Source organism: Perognathus longimembris, chromosome 2 (assembly GCF_023159225.1).
Source record: "Perognathus longimembris pacificus isolate PPM17 chromosome 2, ASM2315922v1, whole genome shotgun sequence".
In the NCBI taxonomy this organism is placed as follows: domain Eukaryota; kingdom Metazoa; phylum Chordata; class Mammalia; order Rodentia; family Heteromyidae; genus Perognathus; species Perognathus longimembris.
This window is the reverse complement of record NC_063162.1, coordinates 150,875,908-150,888,793: the sequence shown is the minus strand read 5'-3', so window position 1 is coordinate 150,888,793 and position 12,886 is coordinate 150,875,908. Positions and strand designations below refer to the sequence as shown.

Sequence of the window (12,886 nt, the reverse complement as noted above, 5' to 3'; positions counted from 1 at the left end):
GGGCTTGAGGAGCCTGTTCCGCAGCGCCTGTCTCCTGAGCTGTGGATTCAGAAATCCTCACCACCAACCCACACAACAACCACTTGGGTTTTACCCAGTCGACCGAGAAGCCGTGAGAGCCACTTGCAGCTACACAGATGTTCACTGAACAGCTTGTGCTGAGTCCCCCTACAGCGGCGCGCTGCGCCCGGCCAGCGTCCGCTCCTGCCTAACGCCGGCTGCCTAACGCTGGCCGGGCCTCACTCCACACTTGCTCCCCGCGTGTCTGCGGCCGTAAGTAGCAGGACCTGACAGTCCTTCCTGCATGGAAGCTCCTTCCTGCCCCGGGGTGTGCCGAAACCTGTCCCTGATACAGGGCAAGGGCAGTCAGGGCTGCTCTTTGAGTAAGTGCAGCGTTTGCCAAGGAAAGCTTGTAAGCGGGCTTTCAAACGAACACAGGTGATTGTCACACACTGGAGAGCCAGCCATTTCCATTGCCCTGGAGGGGATGAATAACTGGGATCCGGGAGTCTTGGCTTGGTCCAAGTGAGTGATGCCAGTCTTGATTGTCCACGTGCTTGGGTTGAGAAACACCTAGGAGATTGGTAAAGCGCTTCTGGGAGTGTCTGTAAGCAATGAGATTGAGTGTTCTGCTTCCTGTCTACCATGAGGCAAGCGGCTCTACCCCATGGTGGATGGAAACATCTGAAGCCGTGTACAACGAATCTTTCCTCCCTTAAGTTGTTTCTTTGGGGTACTCTGTCTGACCCAGAGAGCATCCGTGTGTCCCTGTACCTGGTACCGACCTCCCACTCTTCCCACACCGACACCCAGCTCAGCGGTCAGCGATGTGGCCCCATCGCGCAGAACCATGTTTGTGCATGCGCGTTGTTTGCAAGCCTTGGTTCCATAGCTACAGGATTCCTTTCGGGCCGACCATGACTCACGGCGCTCCCCCCCACGCGAGTCCCGGGGGCCTTGGCTCTGCCTCGGCGGCTGGCACAGCGGCCACTGCTGCCCGGGGCCCCACGTGGCACCGTCACTCCTAGCCCCGGCACCACGGCATGCCTGGAGAAAACACGGCTGGCTCCCCACTGCCCCAGGGCAGGACACCAGTTCCGATCCTGCGCCGATTCCTCAGCTCACCCGAGGCCGGTTTGGAGGCCGAAGCCGCAGACGTTATTTGAATAGAAAGTTAACGTAAGCGGGTGTTGAGTAGCTTCTAGGTAACCGAGTGAGCGAGAGGGGAGACCAAAGCCTGAGAGGCAGCACTCTCCAGATGACCAGCTCCAGCACAAGCCGGGACTTGATAAAGGGCACAACGTCGCACGTGTGCCAGACACATGGAATCAGATGCTGTACAGGAAGGCCTGGCGGAGCCGTTCCCGGCCCCACAGCACCGGGACTGGATTAGAAGGGCAAAGCTCTGGCGGCCACTGGTGCATCTGGGTGGAAGTTAGGCCCGAAGGAAACTCCTCCTCTGCGCATGAAAATGTGAGGGGCCGCACCCAGCTGCTGCCGGGGTGAGGCAGGGTGGGTGGAATCCCCGCACAAAGGGCCTCCTTCCCCGGCCTTGAGACCCTTATCGCGTTCCTTTATCCTTTGTTTTTGGAGCCTAAAACCCCGCCAACAATGCAAAAATCTGCTGTACCAATTCCCGGCCACAAAATGGAGCCAGCAGCCTGGGCTTGGAGCTGAGGCAGCTTGGCGCAGTAACTGGAATGGTGGCACACTCTCCCAACGTCCTGTCCCCTCCCCTGCGCACAACCCAGTGGCGCAGAAGAAAAGGAGTGCTTGGTGACGCTCAATGGCGACACCTCAAGAGCTGTGAGTCAATCAGATCTCATAGGAGAATCCTATTTCAGGACTAGTGGGAGCATTAAGAATTAAATAGTCTTCTCCTCCCAGTAGTGGTATCAGCTTTAGCAGTGTCTTATACATAACAGCTTAACATTTTATTTCTGCCAGGAGGCTGGGATCTAAGGATCATGGTTCACAGACAGCCTGGGCAGGCAGGTCCGCGAGGCTGTCACCTCTGGTCACCAGGAAACGAAGTGGCGCTGTGGCTCAAAGTGGTAAAGTAGTGTTCTGCCACTTTGCCTTGAGCAAAAAGACCTCGGGGACAGAGCCCAGGCCCTACGCCCTGCAGGCCGCCCCTGCCTTCTGTTTCGCAGCAGGCTCCACCTCCCAGGCTGGAGCCCGGTGTGCGCTCAGCTCCGCCTCACCTGGCACCGGGACATGGACGTGGGCTTTGTGGATGGCACCGTCTAATCGACAGAGGACTTGAACCCAAGAGGGACAGCAGCGAATAATCACTACCCAGCAGTCAGCCAGTAGTCAATCAGTCATTGCTATGGATTATTAAAATACGATACACTAATCTTTGGACCAATTAGTGGGTATGTGGTCAGAGGACATGCTAGAAAATATTCCAGAAAAGAGTAAAACTGGGGGAGGGGTGTGAAGTACAACAGGCTCATGCTAGGGAGTGACTCTGAATGGGACTCTGGCTAATCTAGAATGTTCCAAAGTACATATAAATAGACTTAAGTATGACGTGGCACAAAAACCATTGACCTCCTCCCCAGAAGGAGCCCATTTAATTGTTGAGTGCACTCAGACGTCCAGTCCTCCCCGTTCCCGAGGAAAGCACTGGAAGTTATTTCCACGTAGAATAATTTTGACGATACCATTCCTTACTTCCAGCTACCAGGGTGGCCAAGGAGAAATCTGTTGTGTTCTTGTCTTTTTGACCTCAGGATATGACAGTACTAGGCAGGTGCTCTTCGGCTGAGCCAGGCCTCTGGCCCATTATCTAATAAACCTCTTTCCTTCATCTTACTTTCCCCTGATACCTATGCTCCTGTTTTTTATAATAACGCGTCCTGTGATCTTTTCTTTCTTTGCTGTGCCTTAGGAATTAGACAGTCGTTCAAGTTCTCTCTCTTTCCCATGATTGTCTTGCTGCTGCTATTCTTGGCTCTAGAAAACCATTTAGCAGATCCTGTACATCCTGCATTGATTTCCAGTGTTCTTCTTTTGTGCGTGCGCGTGTGTGTGTGAGAGAGAGAAAGACTATTTTTAATGTGCTGAGAGGAAAGTAACAGGAAGAATCTTTACGGACAGAAAATCATTTGTTCCCCGAGTTAAGAGACAAACCCACATCTTTTTAATATTTCCTGTACCGTCTTCCAACTTTGCAATAATAAAGACTTGAAGATAGTAACTTACTTCTCCGTGACTGCAGGTTATAAATAATAGAAATAAAATAAAATGTTATTTTGTAACAATCCCTCTTCTATAACTCCCTGGCTTTGTTAGCATACATTAGCTCTACGAGGTGAGGTTTCATTGTGACATTCCTGCACGTGGTAGGATGGCTTCCCTCTGTCCTTCTCCCGCACCCTTCCCGATACAGTTCCTGATAACGGTCTGTGTTTATGCCAGCAGTCTATTTCTATAATACCCATCCCCTTCCACCCTCCTTAGCCCAGCCCCTCTCGTTTTCCCTACCCCTTCTGACAAGATTTTAAGAGAGTATGCTTTGTTTTCTGTGTCTGTGAAACCCATAAGCTATTACTGCCTTTCTTTAAAACGATCCATGTTTATTTGAGTGTGTGTGTGTGTATATGTGTGTGTGCGCATGCGCATGCTGGTACTGGGGCTTGAATTCAGGGCCTGAGCACTGTCCCTGAGCTTTTTCACTCAAGGCTGGTGGCCTGCCACTTAAGCTACAGTTCCACTTCCCGCTTTTTAGTAATTAATTGGTGATAGGAGTCTCCTGAACTGTCGCCTGCCCAAGCTGGCTCCAAACTATGATCCCCCTCATTTCAATGCCTCCGGTTTAGCTAGGATTACAAGTGCCAGCTACCAGTGCCCAGCTTGGATTTTCTTTTTAGTATTTAAACATTACTTAATACTTTTTCCCAGGAGTATAGTAGTAGGCTGGTGTTTAACAAATTTTCTTTCAATCGATGGACTGTTTTCTAGTTTCCAATAGTAAAAATAGTGCCAGGTTAGGAGGGCTCCGTGGCTCACGCCTGTAATCCTCAGCACCTAGGAAGTAGAGGCCAGAGGATTGGCTTGAAGCCCAAGCAGAGTTTCTAAGAACTCCCCCCGCCCCATCTCATCCCAATATCCATGTAGCTGGCCGGCATGGCCGGTAGCATCGTCCCCGCCATCTGGGACACTCGTGAGGAGGACCACATTCCGGGCCAGCCTGGCCATGAGACCCCGTTCACAAAGCAGTGGGTCAAGGTGGAGCCTCTGCCTGGTGAGAGCAGGCTTTGAACTCAACCTCCAGTACCACCAAAATACGTTAATAATGCCACCGTGATTTTTGATTCTGGAGTTTCCCCTTCCAAAAAGAGTTCAGTAGAGAAAAGGCTATAGGAAAAACAGTAGGAGTCGTTTAGTGATTCATGATACAACCTGTGGCCCCAAAAATAATAGTGCCGGGCTGGGGATATGGCCTAGTGGCAAGAGTGCCTGCCTCGGATACACGAGGCCCTAGGTTCGATTCCCCAGCACCACATATACAGAAAACGGCCAGAAGCGGCGCTGTGGCTCAAGTGGCGGAGTGCTAGCCTTGAGCGGGAAGAAGCCAGGGACAGTGCTCAGGCCCTGAGTCCAAGGCCCAGGACTGGCCAAAAAAAAAAAATAAATAATAGTGCCACCTGTGGTTTTTAAAATAGCACTTCAGGGCTAGGAATGTGGCTGAGCAGTAGAGTGCTTGCCTAGCATGCACGAAGCCCTGGGTTCGATTCCTCAGCACCACATACACAGAAAAAGCCGGAAGTGGCGCTGTGGTTTAGGAGGTACAATACTAGCCTCGAGCAAAAAGAAGCCAAAGACAGTGCTCAGGTCCTGAGCCCAAGCCCCAGGACTAGCAAATAAAATAGCACTAAAATAAGGAGCTAGACCTTAAAAATGTTGGCTTATTTTAGTATCTGTTAACCCTGCACTTCTGTGACAGAATACCCAAGATAACATGTTTTTTTGTTTTGTTTTGTTTTTGCTGGTCCTGGGGCATGAACTCAGGACCTGGGCACTATCCTTTAGCTTCTATCCCTTGAGCCACAGTGCCATTTCCGGCCTTGTCTGGTTATGTGGTGCTGAGGAATCAAGCCCAGGGCTTCATGCATGCTAGGCAAGCGCTCTACCGCTAAGCCACATTCCCAGCTCTGAGATGAACAACTTGGGAGGAGAAGGGGTTTAGTGTGACTTAGGGCTTCCGAGGTCTGCGGCCACGGTCTCATGCCCCTGTTGCTTTGGGCCCTCAGGGGCCCCGTGTGTCCGGGCTACAGCAGCAGCCGGGATGGCTGCCCACTTCAGGAAGCCAAGGGAGGGGCTGGGATCCCAGCAGCCCCTTGAAGGACCTGTGCCTAGTGTCCAACCTCCTATCCCTAGGCCCCACCCCCTAGTCACCCCCCCCCCCCACACACACACTTCCCAGCAGAGCCCTGGGCAGAGGAGGGAGCCTTCTAGACATAGCCCTTCCGGGAGCATCGGAGAGCCAAACTAGCGGCAGCCATGAATGATTATTGCAATTTGTTTTCATTTGCACGTCTTGGATTGTTAATAAGATTGGACCATTTTTCCCTATTCACGCTTGCTGGAGGATCATTTTTAGCACTGAGCTGTTGGTGATGAATTAATCGTCAAACGTGATAGAGCTTAGATTGTAGTACCCCCGAAGTATTTGCTAAGAGAGTTAAACGAGGTAGCGTGTGTGCACACAGGCGGCCCTTCGCGTGCAAGGCCTTCGCTACCCTGAGTCGGAGCCACAGGAGCGTTCCGTCTCTAGCAGCATGGAACGGCGCCCGGAGCCTCTGCACACCTTTCGTTCACAACCCCTGGGAATGAGAGCATGCGCTCGACTTGTTATTGAACACATTAAACTCATTTTCGTTTTTGAGCAATCCGATAGAACCTCTGTGTCCCGTTCTGGATGAAGGAATGAATGGCTTCGTTGTTTTCCAAATGAGTTGTTAATCATATCTGGAAGAAACTCATCTGACATAGAATTACTTTGCACAGTTTTAATCATAGGACGTTTATGTGTACCCGTCTTCAGTGTTTAGGTAAATGGAAACTAATTGCAATGTGCCAGTTTGGGAAAAAAGTAATCTCCACTCTCAGTGTAATAAACAGGCGTCGGGCGGTCACCGGTGAGATGTGGCGTGAAAGGTATCGGGAGGTCCTTTTCCCCCGGCACTCAAGGTCCGCTTTGTTTCTCTGGTTTCTCTGCAGGTTAAAAAGGCCTTCTTTGCCTTGGTAGCCAACGGGGTGCGCGCGGCACCGCTGTGGGAGAGTAAGAAGCAGAGCTTCGTCGGTGAGCCCCGGGCCGGGGCGGCGGGGCTGGGAGGAGACCGCAGAACACGGGCTCGTGTCCTGCCGGGGCGGCTTTGGGGTTCGGCATGTTGCCCAGATAAAACTCCATTCTGGCCGGGCACCGATGGGTCATCTTAGTGACTCAGGAAGCTGAGCACTGAGGATCGTGTTCGAAACCAGCCCAGGCGGGAAAGGACTGCTACCTCCAGCTCACCACCAAAAAAGCCACCTGAGCCAGGAAGCTCAGAGGCGGCGCCCAGGCCCCGCTCAGCCCCGCCCCCCCGGGTTAATTTAACTCCATGGCTGCTTTGCACACTGGCCGAGGCCGGGTTGCCAGTGCGTTCCCGGCACTCTTGTGCTTGGGTTGGATTCCCTCTTTGTTTTTTAGTGTCTTTGAAGCCGGCGGCGTGGGGGCACTCGACATCGGGGCTTGCTGTGCCGTGGCCAGGCCTCGCGGGCCCTCCTGGCTCCCAGGCAGCCCCGGTGCCGCGGGCCGGGTCACCTGTCTCCTCGTCTCCATGACGGGACCCACGGCTCAGGATACAGCCGCCGGTCCGCATCCCAGCCAGCTCATGTAGGACCACGACAAGTACCTCACAGCCACTTACGCAGAGTAAACCTGAAAGCACTGTCCCATAGTCCCCGTGCAGTCAAGTATTTCCAATTATTTACAGGTAGCCACACTTTGTTGTTGTTGTTGTTTGGCAGCAGGCTTGAACTCGGCCTGGACGCTGTCCCTGAGCTCTTTGGCTCACGAGTGGCTCTCTACCACTTGACCACAGCTGCCCTTCCACCTTTGAAGTGATCGATTGGAGATGAGAGTCACAAACTTTTCTTGCCTGGGCCGGCTTTGAACCATGGTCCTCAGATCTCGGCCTCTTGTGTAACTGGGCTTATAGATGCTTTCTTTTATTGATCTTTCAGATACTCTTTATTAATCGCATACTAAAGATCAGGTTTATTTCCAGCTAGGTTCTTGTAGGTTCTTGTGCCCAGCTTGGTATAGACAGTACACTAAAACTTTTAATAATAAATGAAAAGAGTGTTTAAGATCTCTATAATTAGTGAGCTCTACTCATGAGGTACTACAGCTTCACCTGTCATTTCAAAATTCCCTTATATTTTAATATCCATAGTTTTATTCCTAACATTTAATTTTTTGTTGTTCTAGGAATGCTAACAATTACAGACTTCATAAATATACTACATAGATATTATAAATCACCTATGGTAAGTGGTGGCCATCTTCACTTTATTCCACTACTTGGAGCTATATGCACTGATGTACGTGGGAGGGAGTAAAGTACAGGACTGTGGTCAAGGTGGTTGATTTCCCATCTATCTATAGATAGAGCTGTAAATAAGGAAAATCAGTGTAAAACCACTAATCCCATTAACTGAGCATGGCCTTAACTCGACATATATTAGAAACTTAAGGTATTCTCAGGGAAAAATAGAAAGAGCGGCTTTATTCGGGTTGTCAGAATTGCTGTTCACTTCCCAGCCATTCCGTCAGTCTTGCCAGGCTGGGCCCGGGAGGGCTCTCTGGAGATGGGGTGGCCATGGACTTCATCTGGACAGGTGACCGTGTGAGGATAACTAGGCTCCGTCACACCCGCAGTGTGATACCTGTTTAACCATTGATTTAAAAGAAATAAGAATGAAGATGGAAGGCGTGGAGGTTTGCCTGGTTTCTACCAAGTGGGAAAGGGTTGCTTTGGCTGATGCCGGCAGCGCAGCTCCTGGGCCCGGATCAGCTGAACGAGGAGACGAGAGTTTGGAGACTGCTGTCTTTCTTTTTTTCTTTAACTTAGGGCCTCGCACTACGAGGCAAACACTGTCCCAGCCCCTGTTGCTTTACTGGGTTTTCAGTTAGGGTCTTGCTCCTGCCAGGGCCAGGCTCAGCCCGCCACCCTCCGGCCTCTCCCTCCCATCTAGCTGGGGTTACACCTGGCTCCGCCACTCCCACCTCTGTCAAACACCACACATAATGGATGTGTCATTCTGTCAGCTTGGTGTTGGTCTTTGCTTGTTTGTAATGGTGGAAGAGGACTAGATATAGACTTTATTTAATGTCTATAGTATGGAGTACCTGCCTTTTAGGAGTAATAGGTAGATGTCTGGTATAGGGTGTGGTGTTTATCGAGTGTGAAGTGTGTTTTCCTTTTCACTGTGTGTAGACCCAGCAGAGTGTTGTTACACGAGCTAAGACGGCTCCAACATCAGCACTGCACAGACCGAATGTGGCACATGACTAGAGTTAATTCCCACATAAAATACAAAAACAAGTGGGACACTACTGGCTCAGGCCTGTAACCCTAGACATTCGGGGGGCTGCATCAGAATGGTGGCTCAAAGCTAGCCCAGACAAGAAGGTCCGTGAGGTTCTGTATTAACCGCCACTCTCCAGTTAGCCACAAAAAAGCCAGAAGTCGAGTGTGGCTCAATTGATAGAACATCAGCCTTGAGCACAAAAGCTCAGGACAAAGCCCAGACCCAGGCCCTGAGTTCAGGGTCCAGGACTATGACTAAATAAATACAGAAATGTGGAACTGAATTTCTTCATAGAAGGAAGTTTTATCAAAGACCGTGAATGGTCTCTATTATGTCATGTGACATGTCTGGTTTCTTAAATACTACAAATGCAAGTGAACATACTGTCCTTATATTGGCCTGTGCCTTGCTCAAGTATGATTTAAATGGATAATTTTGGTAAAATGAAGCAAGTGCTACATAATAAACCTCAGCAGTAGATTATTATCTAATTAGAGACAAAAATGCTGTGGTAAAGCGATATTTTATGTTCTTTTCGGAGTCATTTATCTGTGGTACATGTTAACATTGGTAAGAAAGAATTTTCTTTATTTGCAGGTACAGATTTATGAATTAGAGGAGCATAAGATTGAAACGTGGAGGGGTAAGCACTCGTGACGTGAGCAATGTTACACGTGGTGTGAAGACGGTGTGTTAATACAGCAGGTCCTTTTCCCTCTGCCTGGTGGCATGGTGGCTAGAACGTTCTTTTAGTTTCTGCTTTCATTTTGAGAATCCAGTATACACGTCACTACCCAGTGTGATGGATGGCATGTTCACAGTGCGGGGGAGGGGAAATCAACGGTGGGCGGGAGGGGTACTGAGAACCCACACAGCTGCCCGAGGGGAACCAAGCACCGCCCTCCCTGTGGGTTCTTGACGAGTTACACCCAAACGGGGGGCAAGCAAACTGGATTGGTTGGACCGATAACAAGGAAATAGCATCAAGAACTCTGTCTTACTGAAATTCACATTTCGCAATCACAATGCTATTTCCCAGAGCGCAGCCCATTTTCAGTCCTGGTGGTGAAGGTATTCATCTAGACGATTCCTAAGAGAGAGGGCATTGTGGGGGTGGGGACCACGGGATGCTGGCCGAGTAGAGAGGACCCCCGTCCAGTGCTCAGAGAGAGAGCCAGGATAGAAGTAGAACAAGCACACGGGAGGGACATTTCACACTTCAAGAGTCTTCAGCTGGGCACCAGTGGCTCACGCCTGCAATCCTAGCTACTCAAGAGGTTGAGATTTGAGGATCATAGTTCAAAGCCAGCCCAAGCAAAGAGAGTCCGTGAGACTCTTTAATTTCCAGCTAACCACTTTGAAGCCCCACGCACAGCCCTGAGTTCAAACCCTAGTGTACACACACACATACACACACACACCCCATAGTAGACTGGATAGGATAAGCTACCTTTCTAGCTGGCTGAGAAATTTGAGCATCTGTTAGAGGTCGCAAGGGGCTCTCTGAATTCCATAGACTTAGGGGTTTCATTGAGGGATGCATTTGGTTTATTATGGCTTTTCCATTTGATTTATTTTGGCTTTAATGAAGCCCCGCCAAATGCATTAAGTCAACGTGGAATTAGGAAGTGACTACACAAGTTGACACCACAACACGGCCTTCTTACCAATCCTGCTGCATGCTGGCCAGGGTTTGTGTTTACGTTTCTCCATCCACTGTGTTTGGGAGTGATAGTAACAACTGTTCTCAGCCACCGTCCATACACAGACCCTGACAGAGCAGATTCATTACACTTGATATCTTTACCAGAGAAGTTTCTATATGCTGGAAAGAGTCCCAAGACACACTAGGTTTTGGAGCATTCATTTGGTTTGAAAAAGAACGTGTAAGGGGCTGGGGATATAGCCTAGTGGCAAGAGTGCCTGCCTCGGATACACAAGGCCCTAGGTTCGATTCCCCAGCACCACATATACAGAAAACGGCCAGAAGCGGCGCTGTGGCTCAAGCGGCAGAGTGCTAGCCTTGAGCGGGAAGAAGCCAGGGACAGTGCTCAGGCCCTGAGTCCAAGGCCCAGGACTGGTCAAAAAAAAAAAAAAAAAAGAAAAAGAACGTGTAAAGAACAAAGTTGGCTATAACTGATTTTACCTTTCAGCTTATGAAATTTCTTTTGAACCGTTTCCTAATGGTTCATTTCATCAGAGTAATTTTTAACATAGCAGAACATAGTGGTCTCTGCCAGTTCTTTAGCCAAATATCTTCATACTTTCCTGATGTTATAAATAGCCATTGAAGTATTAATCTGTAAAATACTTAGCTTCAATGACCTCCTGAAAACAAATGGAGTTGTGTAACTTATTGTTGTCATTAATACAATAGCTTTGAGTATTTAATTTGGGGAGGGGCTAATTTTTCTATTATCTGTAAATTGAAGGGCATTTAAATGTATGTAGTCACTGCAAAGAGCCAATATGCTACTAACTGCATTTTTTCTTTCCATAAATACAGAGCTGTATTTACAAGAAACATTTAAGCCTTTAGTGAATATATCTCCAGATGCAAGGTAAACTGATGATTTTTTTCCTTTGAAAACATTCATTGTAATTTGTGCATTTTGTTACTGCAGTACATACATAAAGACAAACATGTTTTCTAATCTAGATGGGACCAGATTCTTTAACTTCAGATTCTAAATTTAATAACTTAAAGGACATTAGGAATCCTAGCAAGCAAGATGCCAGTGGCTCACGCTTATAAATCCTAGCACCTCATGGGTCTGAGGTCTGAGGATCATGGTTCAGACCAGCTTATGGAAAACCAACCCAAGAGACTTACTTCCATTTGACCAGCAAAAAGCTGGGAGCGGAGGTATGGCTCAAGTAGTGGAGCACCAACCTTCAGCAAAAAAAGCTAGAGGACAACCAACACAAGGCCCCCCGTCAAGCCCCAGCCACTACTGCACAAAAGCAAACAAAGCGAGGGACATAGGGAGGGCAGGCAGCTTGAACTCAAGGTCTGGACGCTGTCCCTGAGCATTTTTTGCTCAAGGTTGGTGCTCTCCCACTTGAGCCACAGCTCCATGTCTGGCTTTCTCGCTGGTTAATTGGAGACAAAAAGCCTCACAGACTTTCCTGCACGGCTGGCTTTGAACTGTGGTCCTCAGACGTCAGCCTCCTGAGTAGCCAGGAGGACAGGTCTGAGCGGCAGGCACGCAGCTGGACCAGCCTTCTCCTAGGGGATGTTGGAGGCGGGCCGTCCACGCCGGAAGTGCATGGAGGCCGGGAGGGCCAGAGTGTGCTGAGTTTCTTTGGAAGCCTCCTAACAGCTCTAATGGATTTTCCCGCAGCCTCTTCGATGCTGTATACTCGTTGATCAAAAACAAAATCCACAGATTGCCAGTTATTGATCCTATCAGTGGAAATGCACTTTATATTCTTACCCACAAAAGAATCCTCAAGTTCCTCCAGCTTTTTGTAAGTAGTTCCTAGTGTTTCTGAAGACCCAGTTGTGTTGACTTTAGTTTGCCTCAAGTCCACTGGCTCCTGGGACTCCCAGCGGGGAGGAATTACCAGTTGTGAAGTCCCACATCTAACCGCTAGTCAGTCTCTCAGTTTACTGCTGTTAGAATTGTGCCTCCTCAGTGATTCTCATCAAAAAGCAATCACCTTTCAGCACAGTATCACAGTAATTAAAACGATGAGAATACTCTGCCTAAAGGGGACACAGCGTCACCTAATGTGCCTAGGAACCAAAGCCGCTTATGAATGAGCTCCTCATTTATCCTCATGTAGGACTTCTGCACAAAGCAAACCCAGCCAGAGTTTGGGGGGTGGGGGGAGGGGGAATCATGATGGCTCATACCTCAGCCACCCAGGAGGCAGAGAGGAGAACTGCAGTTTAAAGTCAGCCCAGGCAAAAAGTGATACCCCCATCTCAACAATAAGTTGAGCGTAGTGGTACACACTTGTCACTCCTGCTTATGCAAGAGGTGGCAGTAGGAGAGTTACGATCTGAGACCCACTCAGTAATAAATAGAAGGCAACTTGAAAAATAAAGCAAGCTCTGGGCACTGCTGGCTCACGCCTGTCATCCTACCTACTCAGGATGCCGAGATCTGAGGATCACGGTTCAGAGCCAGCCCAGGCAGAAAAGGCTGTGAGACTCTTATCTCCAGCTAACCTATCTCCATTTAGCCACTCAAAAACCACAGGTGGAGCTGTGGCTCAAAGTGGTGGTAAAGCACTAGCCTTGAGCAAAAGAAGCACAAGAACAGCACCCAGGCCTTGAGTTCAAGTCCCATGA

At 49.3% G+C, this 12,886-nt stretch overlaps 1 protein-coding gene across 4 annotated transcripts in view; it reads left to right on the top strand.

Annotated features, from left to right (window-relative positions):
• The window catches only part of Prkag2 (protein kinase AMP-activated non-catalytic subunit gamma 2), a 152,368-nt gene that overhangs the window by 129,169 nt on the left and 10,313 nt on the right, over positions 1-12,886 (top strand). For all 4 annotated transcript variants that reach the window (XM_048340494.1, XM_048340493.1, XM_048340495.1 and 1 more), the window contains 5 exons: positions 6,232-6,313; positions 7,484-7,542; positions 9,184-9,229; positions 11,093-11,147; positions 11,931-12,057. In XM_048340494.1, the coding sequence (XP_048196451.1) occupies positions 6,232-6,313; positions 7,484-7,542; positions 9,184-9,229; positions 11,093-11,147; positions 11,931-12,057 (369 nt within the window). The remainder of the gene's footprint in view (positions 1-6,231; positions 6,314-7,483; positions 7,543-9,183; positions 9,230-11,092; positions 11,148-11,930; positions 12,058-12,886) is intronic.